Here is a 20,714-nt window from a genome sequence, read left to right on the forward strand (position 1 = left end):
TAGTTGGGACGCCCAATAATACCGCCGCATATCCGGTAGTGCAATACCACCATCATAGCAGGGAATAGTCAATTTGAGCAAAGAGATCCTCGGCCGCCCATCCCACAGCAGTGCTCGCTGCAAGGATTCGATCTCACCGAAGTACTTGGTCGGGACCGGGTCTTGGGAGTTCTGCAAAGCATATAGGAAGCGAGGCAACGCCATCATTTTGAACAGCGCGGCCCTGCCCATCAATGAGATAGGCAGTTTCTTCCAAATCTCGACATCCCTCCGTAAACGCTCGAGCGGTGGCAGAAGATTGCGGGAGTACCGGGCGCGGGGGTCGCGCGACACATAGATGCCCAAGTACCGGAAGCCCTGCTGGGCTACCTGAATCGAGCATCCACGGGGGAGGCGCGGAGTATCCCCACACAGTGTGTACAGTGAGGATTTAGACCAATTAATCACCAGTCCCGAATACGACCCAAAGGTGCCCAGCAGGTCAAAGACTACGATAAGCGAGCGACAGGGGGAGGTGAGGTAAAGGAGGATGTCGTCCGCGTAAAGCGATACTCGGTCCTCAACACCAGGCGACCATGTGATCCCTGAAACATCGGGGTGCGTTCTAAGCCTTGCCGCTAGGGGCTCTAGTGCTAGTGCAAACAGGAGCGGCGAGAGCGGGCAGCCCTGCCTGGTGCCCCTGTGCAGCGTAAAGGGGGCCGAAAGTCTGCCATTAACAGCCACATTAGCCAGCGGTGCAGAGTATAACAGTCGGACCCATCCAATATAGGACGGCCCGAAGCCCAGTTTGGCTAGCACTGCCCACAAATAGTTCCATTCTAGGGAATCGAACGCCATAGTAGCATCGAGCGAGGCCAGGACCGCCGGGTCACGAAGCAAGTGGGCGCGCGCCATAACTGCGTGGAGTCTCCGTAGGTTAAGCGCCGTGTTCCGGTGCGGTATGAACCCGGACTGGTCCGGATGTACCAAATCCGCGATCACGCCCACCAGCCGGTTGGCCAACAATTTCGCCAAGATCTTGGGTTCGGCATTTAACAGCGAAATGGGCCTGTAGGACCGGGACAAATTCCGCGGTTTCCCTTCCTTGTGGATCACCACAATGGTGGCGAGTCTCTGGTCCGGGGGAAGTTCTCCCTGCTCGCGGGCCTCGAGGAACATTTTACGGAGCGGTGCGGCCAGCGCGTCAGCTTTTAGTTTGTACAATTCGACCGGGATCCCGTTAGGACCCGGCGCTTTACCGGAGCGCAGCGAGCGAATCGCCAGGGCAACCTCGTCATCAGACAGCTCTCGATCCATGTCCTCACGTTCAAGATCAGAGAGGCAGGGGAGGTCAATTTCATCCAGAAAGGAGGCCGAAGCAGATTCCGGGAGGGGAGTTGCGGAGGTATAAACTCCTTCAAAATATTCAGCGAAGGACCCGGCTATAGCCGCCGGGTCCGTCAAGGTTAAGCCATCCTCACCCGTCAATTCCGGGACCACCCGGGACGCCAAGTCCCGCTTGTCCAACCAGGCCAGGAGCTTGCCGGCCTTGTCGCCGGAGTCGTAAATCCTACCCTGCTGTTCCCTACTCAAGGCCTTCGCTGCGTCAGTGGCGGTGGCCCGGAGTTCGGATTGCTTAAGCGAGATGGCATGGACCAGGTCGGGAGACGGGCCCAGTTCCAGCCGGGCGTTCAAGTCTGCAAGATCAGTTTCCAGCCGCACCACGTCCTCGTCGCGGCGGCGGCGTGCCTCCGCGATCAGGGAGAAGGCTTCACCACGAAGAACAGCCTTAAAGGCCTCCCAGAGGGAGACTGCGGAGGTGACGGAGCCGGTATTCTCGGCAAAGTACCGGTCCATAGACTTGGTCAGGAGAGATCGGGTCCTCGGGTCGCGAAAGTACCACGGGTTAATGGGGGCAACTCGCGAGGATGTGGGGACCTGGAAGTCAAACGAGACCCAGACCGGGGAGTGGTCCGAGATGCCCCGAGCCAGGAGACGCGCGGTGGAAACAGACTGTGCCTGGGCCGCCGGGGCCAGGACATAGTCCAGCCTAGAAAAGCTACCATGAGCACCCGAGAGGAAGGAGTACTGTCGCTGAGTAGGGTGTAGCAAACGCCAGCAATCAATCATCCCCATGGAACATACAAAATCAGGCATCCAAGACTGGGAAGGGCGAAGCTCCCTAGAGGGAAAGCGGTCCAGATCCCCCGAGACAACCGAATTGAAGTCCCCACCCACCAATAACAATCCCTCGGGAAGGCCTAAAATGGCGCCACCCAGGTCCCTGAATGTAGTCTCCTGCAACCCCGGGGGAACATAAACCGAAACCAAAACTAGTGTGCGGCCCTCCCATCTACCCACCAGCGCCACGTATCTGCCTCTGTCATCAGCCAGCACAGACTCCACCTCCAACGGAAGGGACGCACGCACCATGATGCCCACCCCCCTGGAGCCCGAGGAGAATCCCGCATGTGCCACCATTTTGTATCCCCGTCTATCCAAGGCCTTGCAAGCATGTCCCACCAAGTGGGTCTCCTGTAGAAAGACTACATCCGGCGAGCAACGCTTAAGCATTTGTAACACAACGCCCCTCTTGATACGATCACCCAACCCGTTTACATTCCAGCTCAGCAGATGAAGTAATTTACCCCCCATCATCATGGACGCATCGCGTCCCCCCCCCCCCGCCCACATCAGCGCCCAATGCAGTAAAATGACATACCAGAAGTTCCTCAGCCAGAAGAAGAGGCAAAACAGAGAGAAAGTACAAACAAACACACCCCAACTACCCACCACCCTGCACCCCTGCATCAGACTAAAATCCGCCCCAACTAGCAGTGTGCCTGTCGCCCCTTAACTAACCTACAAAAAGCCCACGAAGGAGAAAGGAGGCATCCCATCCCCCCCCATCATCCCCCATATCAATAACAAAATGAGTCTACGAAAGCTACAATGTCAAAAGCCGAAGCACCTCACGGCTACCCAGGTCTCGGAAGACAAGTAATCAAATAATCACTCCTGTGCTGCCGCGCCTCCGGTGGCGTCCTCCGTCTGGTCGGTCGATTCAGGCCGTTCTTGGGGCAGGGTGTCGAGCCAGTGTCCCACGTCGGCAGGAAAGTCGAAGAAGAAAGTCCGGTGGTCTCGCTCGATGCGAAGCTTGGCAGGATATAGCATAGAGTACCGCAGGCCCATTTCCCTAAGTCTCCGCTTCACCCCGGTGAAACTCTGCCGCTGTTTCTGAACGGCCTGGGTGAAGTCCGGGAAGAAGTTCACTGCAGAGTTCTGGAAATGGAGAGGGCCCGCGGTCCTCGACGCCTGTAGGATAGCGTCTCTGTCCCTATAATTGAACAGCCTCGCGATGATGGGGCGTGGGGTAGCCCCGGATTTAGGCGGCCCACCAGGAATCCTGTGGTCCCTCTCTACCGAGAAGAACTTGCTCAGGCCCCCGGGTTGTAAGTTTTTCAACACCAGTTCTTCCACGAAAAGTTCAGTTGAGTCTTCCTCGGCCTTTTCCGGTACTCCGGTGATGCGAACATTTTGGCGCCGCGCGCGGCCTTCGAACTCGTCCAGCCGACGCGCCAGCGCTCCATTAGCCATTTTCAAGTTGCGCACCTCCGTCTGTATGTCAGATACATCCGTGACCAGGCTGGACGTCTTGAGGTCCAAAGATTTCACCCGGTCATTAGTCTTCCCGAGGTCCGTCCTGATGAGGTTTAGTTCAATTCTCAGGGAGTCGACCTTGCTGGACAGCTCCTCGCGAAGTGTGTGCACCTCCGTCCTCACCCCCGATATCGCGCCCATGACGTCCCTGAGCGTTACCTCGGAGTCATCCGGCGACTCGTCTCTCCTCGGGTCTCTCGTGCGAACCACCTGCACCGGTGACCCCTTAGACTGGGAGAAGCGCTCGGGAATAGTGGACTGGGACTGAGATGGCTTCCTGGTAATCCGCTGAGTCTTGCCCGCATCCGTGCCACCCTTGCCCGCCATGTTGGCAATCACGGGACGGGGGGGGATACCAGGGGCGAGAGAGTCCAGCGGGGTACGTCAAGCGCACACCACAAGGTTTCCAAGGTCCAGAATCAAGATCGTCCAGCAAGGCGATCGAAGCTCGGGAGCACCCTGCGGGACTGAGAAGCTCTGGCAGGGAGGAACTCCGTAGGGACACCGCTGCTACCCGCCCTGGCACAGGCGACGCGGGAGGAGCCTCCGGGAGTCGACGACACAACTTAGGCTAGGAATGTCCAATTTTCATTCCGAAAGCGGGTGCCGCATCAGGCCCGGCTTAACAACCGATTCCCACCATCGTGGGACAGGATGGGAAGCAGGATTAATTCGGAAGATCGGGAGGTCTTCGGAGCTCCGAGCTCACGCGGCCATCTTGGTTGGCAGCGAAGCTCCTCCTCTCTCATCTTTATTCTTGATGCATCTGCTATGCTCTTGAATTCTCAACTTCACTACCCGTTTTGTATTACCAATGTATACCTTGTTGCAATCACAAATAATAGCATAGATAACACCCGTGCTATTACAGTTCATAAATTCTGTAATCACATACGTTTGTCGGGTATTGTATAAAAAGGTTTATTTTTTATTCAGTCCCACCTCACACATATTACAACCCCCACAAACATAAAAACCTGCCGGGGGTTGTGGAAACCAGTTCCCACTTTCAGGGACCAATGGTTCCAAAATTGTTATAGATATCATTTGTTTGATAGTGGGACCCCTTCGATAAATGCATCAGACCTGGTACCCCTTTTAACATGTCCCAATTCTTTTTCAAACCTTTGAAAATTGTATCCTTCTGTATACAATATATGGTGACAAAAGCTAGCCGATCCTTAGAAACTGTCCTCTGTTTTTTTACCAGGGTGGATTCCCTCTTAACATTCATAATGCGTCCTCTGGCTTTAGACCATGAGGACGCTGTACCCCCTCTGGTGTAGTCGATTTTGTAAAAGGTCTAGTTCTGTGTTAAAATCTGAATCCTTGCTGCAATTTCTCCTGATTCGTATCATTTCTCCATACGGGATCCCCCGGATCACTGCCTTAGGGTGTGAACTGTCTGCTCTGAGTATGGAATTTGTTGCAGTACTCTTTCTGAATAGTTTACTCAATATTCTATTTCCTTCCACAAAAAGTTCTACATCCAAAAAGTTGATATTACTATGTTCCATGGTCAATTTAACATTAAAATCATTCCTATTCAAGTGGTTAAAATATTCAGTAAGCTCTTCCCGTGTCCCTCTCCAAATCATCAAAATACCATCTATGAATCGGACCCAAAATAAAATGTGATCCGTCCATATACCAGCCCCTCGACTCCAGGCATGCTCCCTCTCAAACCAACCCATAAACAGGTTGGCGTAAGAGGGAGCAAACCTGGAGCCCATCGCTGTACCCCTTAATTGTTGGTACCAATCCGCACAAAACAAGAAATAATTGTTAGTCAAAATCAATGAACACATTTCCACTAACATATTCGAATGATCCCATAGGCTAGCACTGTGAATTCCAAGAAAGGGATGTAACGCTTGTACCCCTTTCTCTTTTTCTATGCAAGTATAAAGTCCAACCACATCTAAGGTGACTAAGATAAGCCCTTCTTCCCAGATCACATCTTGCACATTGTTGAGCACATCCATTGTGTCCTTGATTTAGGACGGCAAATTAAAAACTAAAGTTTTCAAATGCAAATCAACAAATTCAGATAAGTGTTCTGTCATTCCCCCAATGCCAGAGACAATAGGTCTTCTCGGTGGATTGGTTCTTGATTTATGAACGTTTGGCAGAATACAAAAAAATGGGTAAGTGGGATTCTCAACAAATAAATATTTATATACTGCCTCGTCCAATATACCCTCTTCCTTCCAAACAAATAATCTCTCATTAATCTGTTGAGAAGCTCCCTTAATCGGATTCGTGCTTAACTTTACATAACATGAGCTATCTTGTAACTGGCGATTAATCTCAAGATAGTAATCAGACCTATTCATAACCACAATGTTACCACCTTTGTCCGCATTTTGTATTACAATGCTCTGATCTGATCTCAAATTACACAGTGCCACCCGTTCTTCCTTAGTCAAATTATCATCTCTAGACACGACTTTTTTGAATACATTGTCTTCCAATTTATGAAATTCTTCCATTTTTTTGGGGTATATAAGTCTATTGCAGCAAAATTTGAATCTTGTGGGGTAAATTTAGATTTCATTCTCAAACCACTCGAGCAACTATAATCAGTGGAAATATTAAGTGCAGTAGCAACATCATCCATTGTAAAGTTGCCCCCTTCTGAGATTGACATTAATAAATGAACATTCCATAATTCTGAAGTAGTCATTTCACAACTTTTAATAGAAGAACTTACATTCATTGGTTTATCAACAGTAGCAAAGACACTTTTGAGCTTCAGCCTTCTAGTGAATTGAAACAAATTGATCTCTAGATCAGTGAAATTCCACATATTAGACGGACAAAATGATAGTCCCTTTTTTAACGCATTCAATTCATCTTTCTTCAAAATTCTGTCAGACAGATTCATAACTTCTAGAGTATCAGTGTAGATTAGAACTTGATTTGAATTCTCAAGTTTGTTGCTGGTACACTATAGCTGTTAGTTTATAGCTAGTTTTGTGGTAATATTTACAAATACCAACATAGATACATGCATATCACCTATTTTTGGACTGTCCTGCATCAGCTTGGGGCAGTTTAAGCACTATTAATCTAGGGTTGTATTAATTCTTTCTCGAATACTATGGAAGTTTTGGTACACACTTGTAATGAACGGCTGAAGGGTGGATATAGCTTAGCGAATTGTTTAAGGATGAGGGGACAACAAAGGCTGAATTAAATATAATCATCAAATATCAAGTTGAAGCCTGTTCTCTGGCAGCTGGCACAGCTTTTTTAGGCGGTGAATCAATTTATATCATTGGTAAACCCATTTAGATCTCATAATGCCATTACAGTTCCAATGTAGTTGGGTTTCTTCTATGGATTTGTGAAAGGAGGAGTATTTGCAAGTTTACTTGGATCAGCTGAATCTTTAAGTAAACCACGGAGCCTCAGTGGAATTGTGGACAGAGAGGTTTTTGAAGACTGTGTAAAGAGAAAACAGAAACTGCTGGGCATATTCTGTTCCGATGCCCTTTTTTGTCGGAGACCTAAAGGGGGCTAATAAAACATACATTTCCTGACTGCAGGTAAAGGACGTCTTCTTGGATTAAAGTTTAGATGAACCTTACATTGTAAATATTTGTAATTTAAGTTTTTTTTTAAATTACTTAGGAAAGTATCTTACCTTGGTTGCAAATATGTGTATGTGTTTTTTACAGCAAGAGTAAACAAACAAAAAAAAGCGCTCATATGAGGCGCATGCTCTGTTGGGTTTCCTTCGCGTGGATTTTAGATCATTGTTTACAGGGATGTTTTTAAGCAAACAGACCCATGTTATTCCTTCAAAAAGACCATAGCATCCTTATGAATTTCTCATCAATCTAATCTCAAAGCTCTCCTTGAATATTTGATCTTTACATTTCTCCTCTGTTGAAAACCGCAGGTTGTTTTATATTTCTTGTGTTTTATTATTAGTGTAGAATTGTGCAGTTATCTGATGCATTTCAACCATGTTCGCACTATAGAAAACTGGATAATGAGACTCAGTATGTATGCCTGACCAACAGTAGGGCAGCTTCACGGGCATTTTTTCAGGATATCATTGTACAAAAATAATTACATACAATGAATTTACATGTAAATCATTAACATACTAAGTGGTTACCCTATAATTCTGCCCTTTCAGACTTCACTTGAATATCTGAGAATTGAATATACCAATAAGTATTATTTTAATTGATCATAAATTAAAATCATTGTAATTTTAAAATACAGCAATATCAGATAACAACTAAACAATTAAAATCCATACTTATAAATGCTGACCCCTCCTCATTAAGACCTGTATGTGCATGAATTAACATTATCACATCTTTAGTAATTTAACATCACTATAACATTAAGAAACAGTAACACTGACTGCAGCACCAATAAAAGTAACTATACAACCCAGCACTCGTGAGTTAGTACAATTCCAAAGAATACAACTTCATGCTGTGATGCCTTCTTGCTGCAGCCAAAAGGAGCCGGACAGGTACACTAAATATGTGACAGAAATTCCTGCAATCTTACCAAGTCTGCACAATTTGCAATTTATAGGGAAAACATTTCCATCTGATCCTAAATTCTCTCAACGGCAGCAGCAAAACTTCTCATCCTGATGTTTTTGTGTCTAGATTGTATGAATTTTGGATACAACATGAATTTTCCTTGTTAAGAAATCAGAAAAATCCGAGACAAATCATTAGAAATGAAATGCAAGTGGCTTTAAAAACAAAAAACGGATACTGGAGTTCATTCTTTCTCGCAACACCTAAATCTAGGATCTCACCTGCCTCACATAATTTGATGAAGTCAGAATTGGAAGTTACTTCTAGCACATGGAAAGTGTGCTGTAATAAAGTTTAGGAGCACTAAGTTTAGCTTTGCTAATCGTGTAAGCTGGCTTTACCAACTGGGCATCATGCACCAATTTCTACCTGAGTAAACCTAACTTCAAGATTATCTAGGTTGGCATATTGATGAAGGCAACCCAAGAAGACTTCTGTGTGTCGCTTATTGACCTACGTCTAACAAGTCTGCCATCTGCCCAAGGTAAACTACTAACGCATAAGTAAGCAATGGCATCATTTTAAACTACGTCACTTTTCGGATGAAATATTTACTATTCCTCTTTGCTAGAAACATCTGAATGCGAAGGACAAGGAAGAGGCTTTACTTTTCTACGAGGTGGGATGAAATCTAGGATTACATGTGCCACTAAACCAAACTCCCCGATAGCTGTAAACGTAAATTGTTGAATGATTGACCTCTTCGTTGCCAAGATACCACTTCCTCCAGATTTTCCTTTTTTTTTTACCTCTTCTAAGGATCACAATCTTGGTGTTGTTGATCTATCAGGAAGTAGGCAAGTCCAGGTGTTGATGTGCATGAACAAAGCCATGTGTATATTGTGTATAGGTGTTCAGAAACTCTCTTCTGCTTGCCTTTGCCCATATCTGAGATCAGACATCGCAGTTTTTACAACGCAAGTCATTACAACGACTTTCGCTGGAGGGCGCTGGACTTAAAAGTAGTAAGATTTACTATTCCAACACCAGTCTACGTACAGTAGGGAAGGTGTTGGAATAGTAAATCTTACTATTCCTTAGGTTATAGCGCCATCCAGCGCAAGTCGATGTAACGCTTGCGTTGGAATGGCTGCGTTCTAAATGCATTGTGGTGTAATCACCGCGATGTAAAGGATGTTTCTCGTGGTGGACTCATGGGGTGGGGTAGCGTGCTGTGAGCTATCATCATCATCTTAACACTGTGTGTTTACGAGCTGGATTACTGTACTGAAAGTTGACTAGATGTTATGTTAGCGTTGTGTGTTCAGGGGCCATATGATCGTACTTCGAGTTAGTACTCTATCACTGAAGTACTGTGCTGTGTAGCTCTTTGACTATAATATTGTGCTACTTGCTCGGTAAGGCCGTCCGACTTTACCATTTCAACATATCGATTACTGAGGTAGTACCCACTTAGAGACTCATAGAATCCATCACGGTTTCCAAGAAACTGAATTGCTGAACTGGGAAGAAGGCAATGTGGCCAGAGGAATGACAAATAGGGCCAGTTACTGCACCTGTGAAGCCTGTGTGTGCAGAAAATCCTGAAGTAGACTGTTCATGCTGCGATCTAAGGTGTATGTCTTTTCATATGTACTTCCACTTACTACCGATTTCCAATTGTTTACAAATACTACCAATATAGTTACTGAGATATATATATATATATATATATATATATATATATATATATATATATATATATATATATATATAGAGAGAGCTCACGTACTGACCAGGAAGCTTCAAAGCAAACGCTTAATTTAACCAGCTTCCTTCTCTCTAGGCCACTGCCTTCATCACTTTGGCAGCAGCGCTGATAGGTAGCGAACAGAGTAAAGTGCTGAAATACTCTTGAACAGTGAAAGATAATTGGATTTTAGCCTCCTTTACTGAATTATTGGGTTAAAAGGCAAGTAATTGAACATCGACTGCTTCTGATTAGCGCTAGTTCACTGTTGCACCGGAGTACATTAGACCATCTGGAGCGGCCTAGACTGCATTTGATGTAAGAATTTCCATTTGTGCGATCTGTTTTGAATTTTATACATAACCCCAAACCTGTGTTTCATTCATCCATGTGTATTGTACCTTTACAAATGAGAACGTTTCATCTTGCTTCCATATGAGATTGATTATTTTATGTTAAAAAAACTATACACTGCACCTAGAAGTTGGACCTCTATTGTTTGCTGCACATTAAAATGTTAATAAATAAATACAATAGAAAATGAACAGATGTATAAGGTTCATACAGTCTTGTACCTTGAAGTAACATAAAATGCCTTCCCTGGACTTAGTGTTCCCCCATACTTTCAGCCTGCTTTAGAGTTTGCCGGACGGGTTACCACGTATTACAAGTGCATTATATCCTGTAGCACTGGTAATACCGCAGATGGGATATCCGTCACATTTTTTACAGACTATTCTATCCGCCAGACTCTAAATCAGGCCCTGAATTGCTTCTGTTCTTGGGGTGGGGCAAGACGGGTCAGAGTTCCAAAAGAGGCGAATCCAGCAGAGTCCTACCTGAGCGGGTTGGCAGACTTACTGTACATTAAAAAGGGTAAAATAATAATAATCATCTAGTTGCCTAATTTCATCACTGTTTTATTCTTTTCGAATTCTTTATCCCATTTTCATATTATTTTTGGGTCTCACCCAATACGTATATGGGTCCATTATTTTTTCTGTGAGGCCACAAAGAGGGTGCAAATGCAGAATCTGGTTTGTTAAAATCAATTCTGCGTGTTATGCTTCATTTCCCTTTCGAAAACTCAAAATTTGAGATATCAACCACACTAGGCAAATATCTCATGCTGGGGTTCTAGTATTTACCACGTGATATATACTTCTCCCTATTCCTATAATTTATAATGATGGCTTTGGAGCGACTCAATAAGTCTTAATAGACGTTCTGTGCAATCAGAGACATAGAGGATGGTGGCAGTGTCAGCACCTTGATTCTTCTGACCTACCAGAAAAGTTTGATAGCGGAGACCATGCCGCACAGCTCCTACAATTGGTTTTCAGGGCATGGTCTGAAATCGTGTGAGACATTCCTTCTGGATGACCCTCAAGCCATTCTGGATCCCCCTTGCACTCTTAACGCTAAAATGATGCTTGTGGTGTTCACCAGGGCTCCGGCCTCTCTACGGTGTAAGTTGTACTGCATGGTTGTCTCACCCAAACACACACCAATATGCATATCCATATGGTATTTTTTGTTTTGCTGCTTATGTGCCATGGCGTGCAACTTACAACAAAGCTGGCTGGTGGTGTGGGATTAGATGGACATCTTCTGGCTCAAACTAAACATGCTTAAGATAGACGGTATAGTAGCCCAAAGCAGTCTGGAATTCAGGATCTCACCATTTCTTCTTAGAATTTGGGATTTTGCTTGGTTCCAATGAAAGTGACCAGGAATGTCAGGGTCGAGCGTGATGCTCACCTAACCAAGGTTCCACAGGTTGCAGCTGTGGTAACCTCGGACTGTTACAAACAGAGTGTAGACTTATGTCGGATTCATGGCCCTGGTATTTCCTGATGGGCACTGCTGCAACTGGACTTTCAAGGCTATGTGGCGCAGTGCCTCCTGGTGGTCCAGTATGCGGCCACCCATTTCCTTTCTTGGGAAAGAAGATTTGCACATTCAACTCATACTCTGCAGTGTGCAGATTCCCAGTAGAAATTCAGTTAAGTTAAGTTTCCAGGTATAACCAATAGTATAGTCTGACTACTTTTGTTTTTTTTAATTTTCCAAAGAAAGGATGCTCAGATATGTGTCTAGATGCAGTCTTCGTTCAGGTGAACCTGTAAAGTTAACAGCCTCACATTCCATAGAATACATAAGGGCAAACACATTTTTCTGGTGCTAGCATCCACAATGTGGGATTATGGTGCTTTTCAACGTTTCCTTACTAATAAATTAGATTCGGCAAAGGATCAAAAAGGTGGCTTTCTAACAGCTATGACTGTCTTTTTTTGATTTGCAGTCTGTTTAGTGAACTCAGAGCAAAAAGCCCTATTTAAGAGTACCTAGGCCCTAGTAATAACACATGTTGCATAATCTGATAGTTAAAAAAGCAACAATAGGTATTTACATTAACTATGCTATAGATTCACATTTTGTCATTTATTTTTGTTTTTCTTGTACTATATTTTCAAAAAGACTTGTTTCTTTGCAGGCTTGAGGAAGGTGATGGTCCGAGCACATCGGCAAGCGTGGTGCTGGCAGGACGAATGGTATGGCCTGACCATTGAGGACATCAGGCAGCTGGAGAAGGAGGCACAGCTCATGCTGGCCCAGAAAATGGCCCAGTATAGTTTGACAGAAAGTGAGGCGGAACATCACGGAGCCAAAGACTCCCCCGGAGAGAACGACGCTGACGCTAATACCATTTCCTCCATTGAAGCCATAAACACGCCCAGTAATATGAGCGAATCGGTGTCAGGAAGAGGCTTAACCAAGCAGTGGTCCACTTCCTCCAGGTCATCTCGCTCTTCAAAGCGAGGGGGTAAGACATATTGGCACATTAATCAGTATCTTATTGGAGAGTTTCATATATCAACTTATGTGACTAAGCTACCCGACTATCAACCACTTTAAGAAAGAAGGCAGATTGGGTTTTTAGAAGCGGTGTAATAGTTGTATTATAATTTAATACAATATATGTTGCCTCCTTCCTCTGCCTTTCTTTCTCTCCATTGGTGGTACAAGAGTTCCCATGGGTTGAGTTATAAATGATAATTTGTGCTGCGCCTTCAAAACAATATGGTTCACTGTACTGGGTTTTCTTGTTTTCATGGGTGTCTTTCACCAAAACTCCAGTAGTTGATTTTGTCTGGGAAGTTGTTCCATTAACAAGTAACTGCAATGAAGTATGATGCATCAGCCACAAGCATTGGGTGTAATTTGGGATCTCTGGATCCAATTCGCTGAAAGATAAGCTTATTCATGGAGTGTTAGTGTTGATAAGCTCAGCCGCATTGGTGGCCGTTCCTTTAGATACATGGCGGCCAAGCTATGGAACTCCCTGCCGCCCCTTATCCGGGGGATGGAGGATGTGTTGGTTTTCAGGAAAGCAATTAAAACCCTCCCCTTTCCTTCAACATAACTTTTGAATGTTGCTGGGTGAGCTCTCTGGGGATTTTTGTGCCAGTTAGATTTGTCAGCGCCGGGACTCCTCTTTGCTTGGGCTGCTGCTCGCTTTAAAAAACCTGTAACATAACATAACATAACATAACATAACATAACAAGGTAAACGGGCAGAAAGGTTAGGAGAGTGTGTTGCACAGCGTGGCATTTTGTTTTCCAAATGTTGCGTATGAAAATTGGATTCAGCAGATGGGATCATCAAGATGTGGGGTTCATGTTTTTTGAAGGTTGCTTTGTGTGTTGGATGAGCCTTCTTCCCTCTGCAAGTGTTTTTGGAGCTAGAAGAAAGAAGATGGGATTGGATGTGTCCATTTATACGTGCACAGTCTTGGTTTATTGCTCCTGGAGTGGATGGTGTTACAGCTTCTGTTATGTCTCTCAGCAGTCGTGTAATTTGGCTCAGCCATTATGGTCACTCCATGCCTCGAGGCTCTTGATAAACTGCTGTTGCAGGACGGCATGCATACAGTACGCAATTCAGTAGTCAGCATGGGGGTGCAGTGAGTTGAATTAGGAGGAAATTATTTCAGTCATTGAGTTCATTGGCAGCAACTAAACTTAGTGTGAAAACGCAGCTTCTTCTTTGTAGAAGGATCTGGTCCCCCGTTGTTACCTCACTGTCTAACGCCTTTTCCAATGTGGTCTCTATGGAGACATGCGCGCACATTGCAGGCTGGTGGCAAAGTTTTAGCGTGAAAATCTGAGTAATTATGCCTTATTTAGGATGAAGGTACAGCAATTTCCTCACTTGTGCTACGCTACTGTAAGAAGAACATATTTATAGACAAGTGGGCACAAGCAAGACGACTCATTTATTTATTTAGTTATTTTATAAACCACTGGGTATCAGCTCACAATAACTGCAGAGCTCTGACATAAACAAAATTAAAAAGAGAGAAAAACAAAGAGGAAACATAAATCCGGTGGCCATTAGCGTCCAACATGGCAAGGAGAGTAGCCCGCCAAACCCACATTCTTCGATCATGGGCCACTGGGACAGACTTAATCTAAATAAACTTCACAAAACTTCAGTTTTGAGGAGTTCCCTGAATCAGAGGTAATTAGGTTTTGCTTTGAAGTGGGGATCCAGGGTAATTCAGGGTTTAGGGCTTTGCACCTCCAATCACTGACCAACGTGTTTTAGTTGATTGAATGGTCAATAAGGGGTCAGTTGCATGGATGCTGAATGGAGGTCCTGACACATATATGGCAGGGGCCAGGCATCGTAGATATGATAGGCTTTTTTCACCTCTGCCTCGTGGACCATACAATATAATGAAAGATGTCTTATCAATATTTCCTCCTATACAGGATCCTTCTCTTAATGTCTCAGTGAGCCTGATCACTCCTGGTCTGTTCCTACGTTGGTAATACACCCCTCACTCATGTTCAAACAAAATCTACTATTCCTTTCAAGACTGGAGTGCGATTAAAATAGATCTTGGTGCCTTTGTTTTTTGTGAATCCCATAAAAGGTGGCACGATTTGTAAAGTTACTCCTTTGTTATGAATAAAGCCCATAATAAATAAAAAATAAATAGGCACATTTTGACAGATGAAACACCTGTCTTATATCTGTTCTACTTTCAAAATAACCGATCAAATAGCTGGGAAAATGTGTGCAAAATGTTTAATACAAATACAGTACATATGGCAATTGAAATATAAGATCGTCTAGAAAAATTGAATGGGGGTGCTGATCTTTGTTGTGATATTAATTTGTTGTCATTTGCTATTCATCATCTTAGTACAGAACGTCTAAAATGTTTCAGTCTGAAAATGACTCATTAGGTCATCTGCATTCTCTTCTCGCTCTGCACACCACAACATATAGTAAGTAAAGGCCTCTTAATTTGTTTGATTACCCTTATTTATGACACTTATTGCACTCCCAGAAATCTATGAATTGATCTAGAGCAACATCCAGCACGCCAGGTTATTAAATAAATAGGTGCCACACATAATTGAGCAATTCCTAATTTGTGTGACCCAGTATTTACAAACATTGTACATGTGCATTTATCGGTCCATTTACCTACGGTACTCGATATGCTGTACAGCTCAGATGCCAGTCACAAATAGAGCAGATAACTTTATAGGTATATAGTAATCTACTCTATCTGAGCGCACCTGCACCCATGACTCGAAAATAATCATCTATAGGCCTTTCTGAACTCCCCCTCATATCTGATACATGTCCTTGTAATAGGTGAACAAAGAGAGGTTTACTCCAAAAACTGTAATGGAAATGTTCTGGTAGATGTGCTGTGTTATGCTAGTTAATTTGCATTATTCTCACATCTATGTAGGGAAAGCAGAAGAAGTCAAGCGTTCTCAGTGGCTCTATCTGGAACCCTAGCTCAACTCCCCTGTGCAAGAATAAAAAAGCACACCGTATTCTCACCTCTTGCCAGTATCTGTCACGTTTTGGTGATATTTTGGCAACTTCATATAATTCTGCAGCGCTTAAACCATTATGGAAGCATGTTCTGTACTTTTTATAACACTAGAACAAAATATAAACACAATCGCATTACTATATAAAACCCTTTCTAGACTCTCTCCTACTCTACCCCTCCTTGCATCATCTGACACCTCTTTTTACTATACCGATACCCCAAAACAAATCTTTATAAAATCTTCCCTCTGACTCTTCCCCACAAAAAACCCTTTTTACATAAACAAAAGCCTCCTCCTACTGCTGACCTTAAAAAAGAAATTCTCACTCTTCTGTCCCTCCACTATCCTTTTCAATCAAAATAACAGACTAACATGTTCACTTCTCAATTTCCATATTCCACTATATTAATTCACCACTAATCCTTTATGGGTTCCAGAGTAGTGTGCTACTCGCCAATGAAGCGCCTCAAAACCCCATCGAGGGAAGCCAAGCGCTATATAAATACAAACCTCTTTCCCTCTTCTATCCCGAAACCAACCCTTCTCTGTCCAAATAACTGAGTAACATATCCACCTCTCAAATGACTTCATACGTCACTATACTAATTTTCAGCACTAATCCTTTATGGGTTCTAGAGTTCCGTCCTACTCGCCAGAAAAGTACTTCAACACCCATTGGGGGGTAACAGGTAATACATGAATGCAATCCTTTCTTTCCTTTTATCCCTTCGCTACCCTTCTCACTCCAAATAACTGACAAATATCCACCACTCAAATGACTTTCATATTTCACGATACTAATTCAGCAATAATCCTTCATGGGTTTCCAGAGTAGCGTGCTTCAACACCCCGTTCAGGGGTAACAAGCACTATATAAATAAAAACTTTTATTTTCCTCTTCTATCCTTCTGCTATCTTTCCGAATCTAAATAACTGACTAAGCTATCCTCCACTTAAAATTTACTATCATGTTTCACTATACTAATTCAACACTAATCCTCTATGGGTCCCGGAGTAGCGTGCTACTGACCGAAAAAGCGATTCAACACCTTGTCAGCGGTAATAAACGCTATATAAATGCAACTACAATACAATATATACATACCTTCATCCTGCGAGGTCCTAGTCAGCATTATTTTCTTCTCAGTGTCACATTATACCAGGGATGGCATAACAATGGGGGTCATGCAGTACCTGCTTCTGATATTTACAATGCACACAATTCTAAGGGCAGGTTCAGTTCATGTTAAGCCGGTCTTCAGGTGTGTGTGTGTGTCTCTCACTGTAGACGTGCACTGGTATGTCTAGTTTTGGAAGGTTCAGCAATGTATCTTCAAAGGTCCTGATTACCAGAGGTTGAAGTGGGTGAGATCTATTGGGAACAATGTTCCTAAGCTTTTTTTAACTTTTATCAAAACAGTTCCCATACTTTTTCAAAACAGTTCATTCACAATGACAACCTGGAATTGCTTTGCGTTAAGAGGAAAGAACGGGGTCTTCTGCACTATGAATATTTTTTTCTTTTTAGGGATGTATATTACTCTGCCTCCAAACTCACTGCCCCCGACCCCATGTTTGCTCAAGATCACAGTTCCCACAATTGTCTGTAAAGAGATTAGAGACGAACTTGTGCAACAAAAAGGGCATCCAGTTCTCTTTTTTCTTGGGTATAGTCAGGGTATGGTGTAATTACTGCACCGAGTACATTGCGCACCCGAGGTATTTGTATATACTGATTGCGGTAAATATAACATACCCCGTTCCTGCTCATTCGGAAATCAGACTCAAATAGGCCCATCCATTGCATGGCTTCAGACACGTTTGCACAGACACTACTTTGCAAAAACTACTGCCTCTGTCTGCAGCGCCCACTCCATAACGAAAAGGCACACTCGTACAGTCTGTCACCAATCCGAAGCCTAAAACTCTCATCGTGCACTCCCTCGTTCCTTGTGAGCCATCCCGCTCACACTGCACTCCAGTCTACAGTGATTTTGTGCCCTATATCCTCCTCCATGCACTCCTCTCGGCTGCAATGCTTTCCTGTCTCAGCAGTGCACTCTCCACCTGCCACGTTTGAGTCTGTCGAGCACAGATGATCTTCTCCATCACACATGCCCCTAACAATCCACCGCTGTCCCCACGCTGGTGTATCTTGCAACCCATAGTGCAGAATGAAAAATAAAACGATAATAAAACAATTTCATTATCGTTTAATTTTCACTGGTAGCTGATGCTGCGGAATCTAGGGTGGGGCGGGGTCAGGCAATCCTTTGTTGACAAGGCAGGGGCTGGGAGGAGTGGTGGGCATTTGTAAACGCGCATGTCTGTTTGGCCGGCCAAACAGACATGCGCATTTAGGTTTCTCCAACCCAGCTGCGTTTCACAGCTGGGTGGGGAAACGGCACAGACTGTGTCTCAGCAAGTGGCAAACCCGCCCGCTCAGGGCAATCCCCATGCTGCTCTCATACCATGAACTGCAGCATCTGGATTGTATGGGGTAGTCTGTGATGGTACTGCTGAGAGCAGGAAGAGCACAGAGGAGAAAGGTGGCCGACCGGTTGGCATCAGGTAATTTTATTTATTTATTATTCATTCCCACCGCCGCTGCCCCGGCACTGTACATTGGCAGCAGCTACAACTCGTATCTGGTGTGTAAATGGTTACTGCATACAAGTGCTCTGGAATTCCCGATGGATCTGGTAGCAGAGTTGCCTTTCCAACTGGGAACTGGCTGCATGGAAACACCATGGACCTGTGATGTTTATCCCAGAGATCTCAACTGCTGAAAGCAGCTGAAATCTCCAGTGGATACTGTAGGGGAAAATGAGGAATTACAGTGAGAGTCGGACCTGAAATGACCAATTCCTCTGTTAATTCCACATTTCCCAGGTAATTCTCAGAGCTCACCCCGAATCCCTATGAATTCCACATTCCCAGAATGAATGAGACCCCCACCATCAGTATGCACCCTTTGCTGGTCTATAACTTCTGGCTAAGGTATTACTCTATTAGTTAGTGCGACAGGATACTGGATACTAAGGGCCCGATTACGATGTCGGACGGACCGATCATTTGGGAACTGGAGCCGAACGACCTCCTGTCGTCGGTTCCAGCGCAGCAAGTAGGATGCAACCAAACACTGTTCGGTCGCAATCCTATTCTTTACAATGGGAGCATGCATTCCGAACTGAATGCATGCTCTCTTTGCAAAGAGCAGCGGTGCAGTTCATCCCTGCACCTGGTGGCAGGCACAACAGGGTGCAGGGATCAACAGGGGGCACCACAGGTGACCCCTAGGCTGCCATCAAGAGGCCTTGCACCCATGGGGGCCCTGCCAGGGCCCCCCATAGTCAGATTCTCACAGCCTTTCTGTGTTGGAAAGGCCGGCACAGAAAGGCTGTGGGAATCTTCCATCACAATCCCTCGGATGGAGAGTGCCACTCAGGATTGATGGAGGATTTCTGAACGGCAGCTTGGCTCTCTGAGCCCGTCGGAGGCCATTCGGAAATCCGGTTTGGTTTCCATTCCGACCGACCCCATCAAAATGGGTCGGTCGGAAAGGAATCCGAATTTGACATTTCGATGCAGTCGGAACGGCACCGACCGCATCGAAATCGGTCCCTTAGCGTACAATTATTTATATGGTCAGAATGATTAAATGTATTGACATTTTTTAGAGGACTTGACGAGCAGTCTCTACAGTGTAAGCATATAACAGCACTAAAGCTCCACCATATATTTATATGTTTATGCTCTTTTTATTATCATTAAAGGTTAGAGAACATAAATTGTGGTAAAAGTCATACAAGAAAATACACACTCACTGAATTCCATGTATTTTTTCAAAATCTTTTTATTGATTTAAAAGACCACAAGCAATCAATCACTGCTCTATTTGTTTAAGTATTCTGCTTTGTGGCTTAAAAAGCATTGTTTCGGGGAGGAGTCTCAAAATGGTGAATATTCATGACCAAGTCACACCTTAAGACAATGTCTCTGCAGGAAAATACTCTAGCCTTATTCATGTGTAGTTTGTGATTGCAAAAGCTCAATCCTTTAGGTATTTTGTACTTCAGACAGTGCTTAATTTGTACTGGTAGCTGCAGGTGATGGGCACTGCTTCTGGGGGCACCCAGCACTTTGATTAGCAAGCTGCAGCGTATTCAAAACATGGCAGCGAAACTCGCTCTTTCCAGGCCGCGCGTAGCTTCCTCCTCCCTCGCGCTAAAAGACCTTCACTGGTTACCAGTTCAGCAGCGAATCTGCTTTAAAGCATCCTGCCTGGTCTTTAAGGCTTTGCACGATCAAGGACCTGTCATGCTGCAGAAACTTTTTTCGTGGTACCATGCGGCGAGACCATTACGCTCCTCCTCGGCATGTCTGGTGGTGGTTCCGAGAATCCAGAGGCTACGGATGGGTGGCCGCTCCTTTGGATACGCAGCCGCCAAACTCTGGAACTCCCTCCCCCTGTCATTGAGGAGTCTAAGAGTGTTTTCATCTTTTAAAAGGGGTTTAAAAACCTACCTCTTCCCTAGGACAGTGTAACGGTGTGATTGTGTATCTGGTTCAGTAAAGTCAAAAGCGCCAGGATACCCTTTGGGTGACAGCTTGCGCTATACAAATGTGCAATACATACATACATACATACATACATTCTATTTTTTGGGAACAGGGATATATTTTGCACCATCAGACTTTGACCCGAGCATCAAAGAGAAAGTTGGAAACGAGAGAAAGGAGGATAGATAGATAAGATAGATAGTATTTTATTTTGCTTGATTAATTAAACTCTTTGCAAATACATGGCAGAAAGATTCCCATTGTGCTCAGATAAATACATATAAAAACTATTAAAAACCACATAATATAAAAGGGTCAACAATTGCATATTCCTAATGTATACAATCAGCTGTTTTAAAAAAGATTCTCATAAACGTTTA

The 20,714-nt window shown here is 44.4% G+C and overlaps 1 protein-coding gene across 8 annotated transcripts in view; it reads left to right on the forward strand.

Moving 5' to 3' along the window:
* Nucleotides 1-20,714, forward strand: part of PITPNM2 (phosphatidylinositol transfer protein membrane associated 2) — a 1,044,200-nt gene that overhangs the window by 681,607 nt on the left and 341,879 nt on the right. For all 8 annotated transcript variants that reach the window (XM_086942927.1, XM_086942931.1, XM_086942930.1 and 5 more), the window contains exon 8: nucleotides 12,401-12,730. In XM_086942927.1, the coding sequence (XP_086799053.1) occupies nucleotides 12,401-12,730 (330 nt within the window). The remainder of the gene's footprint in view (nucleotides 1-12,400; nucleotides 12,731-20,714) is intronic.

Source organism: Lissotriton vulgaris, chromosome 11, assembly GCF_964263255.1.
Source record: "Lissotriton vulgaris chromosome 11, aLisVul1.2, whole genome shotgun sequence".
NCBI lineage: Eukaryota > Metazoa > Chordata > Amphibia > Caudata > Salamandridae > Lissotriton > Lissotriton vulgaris.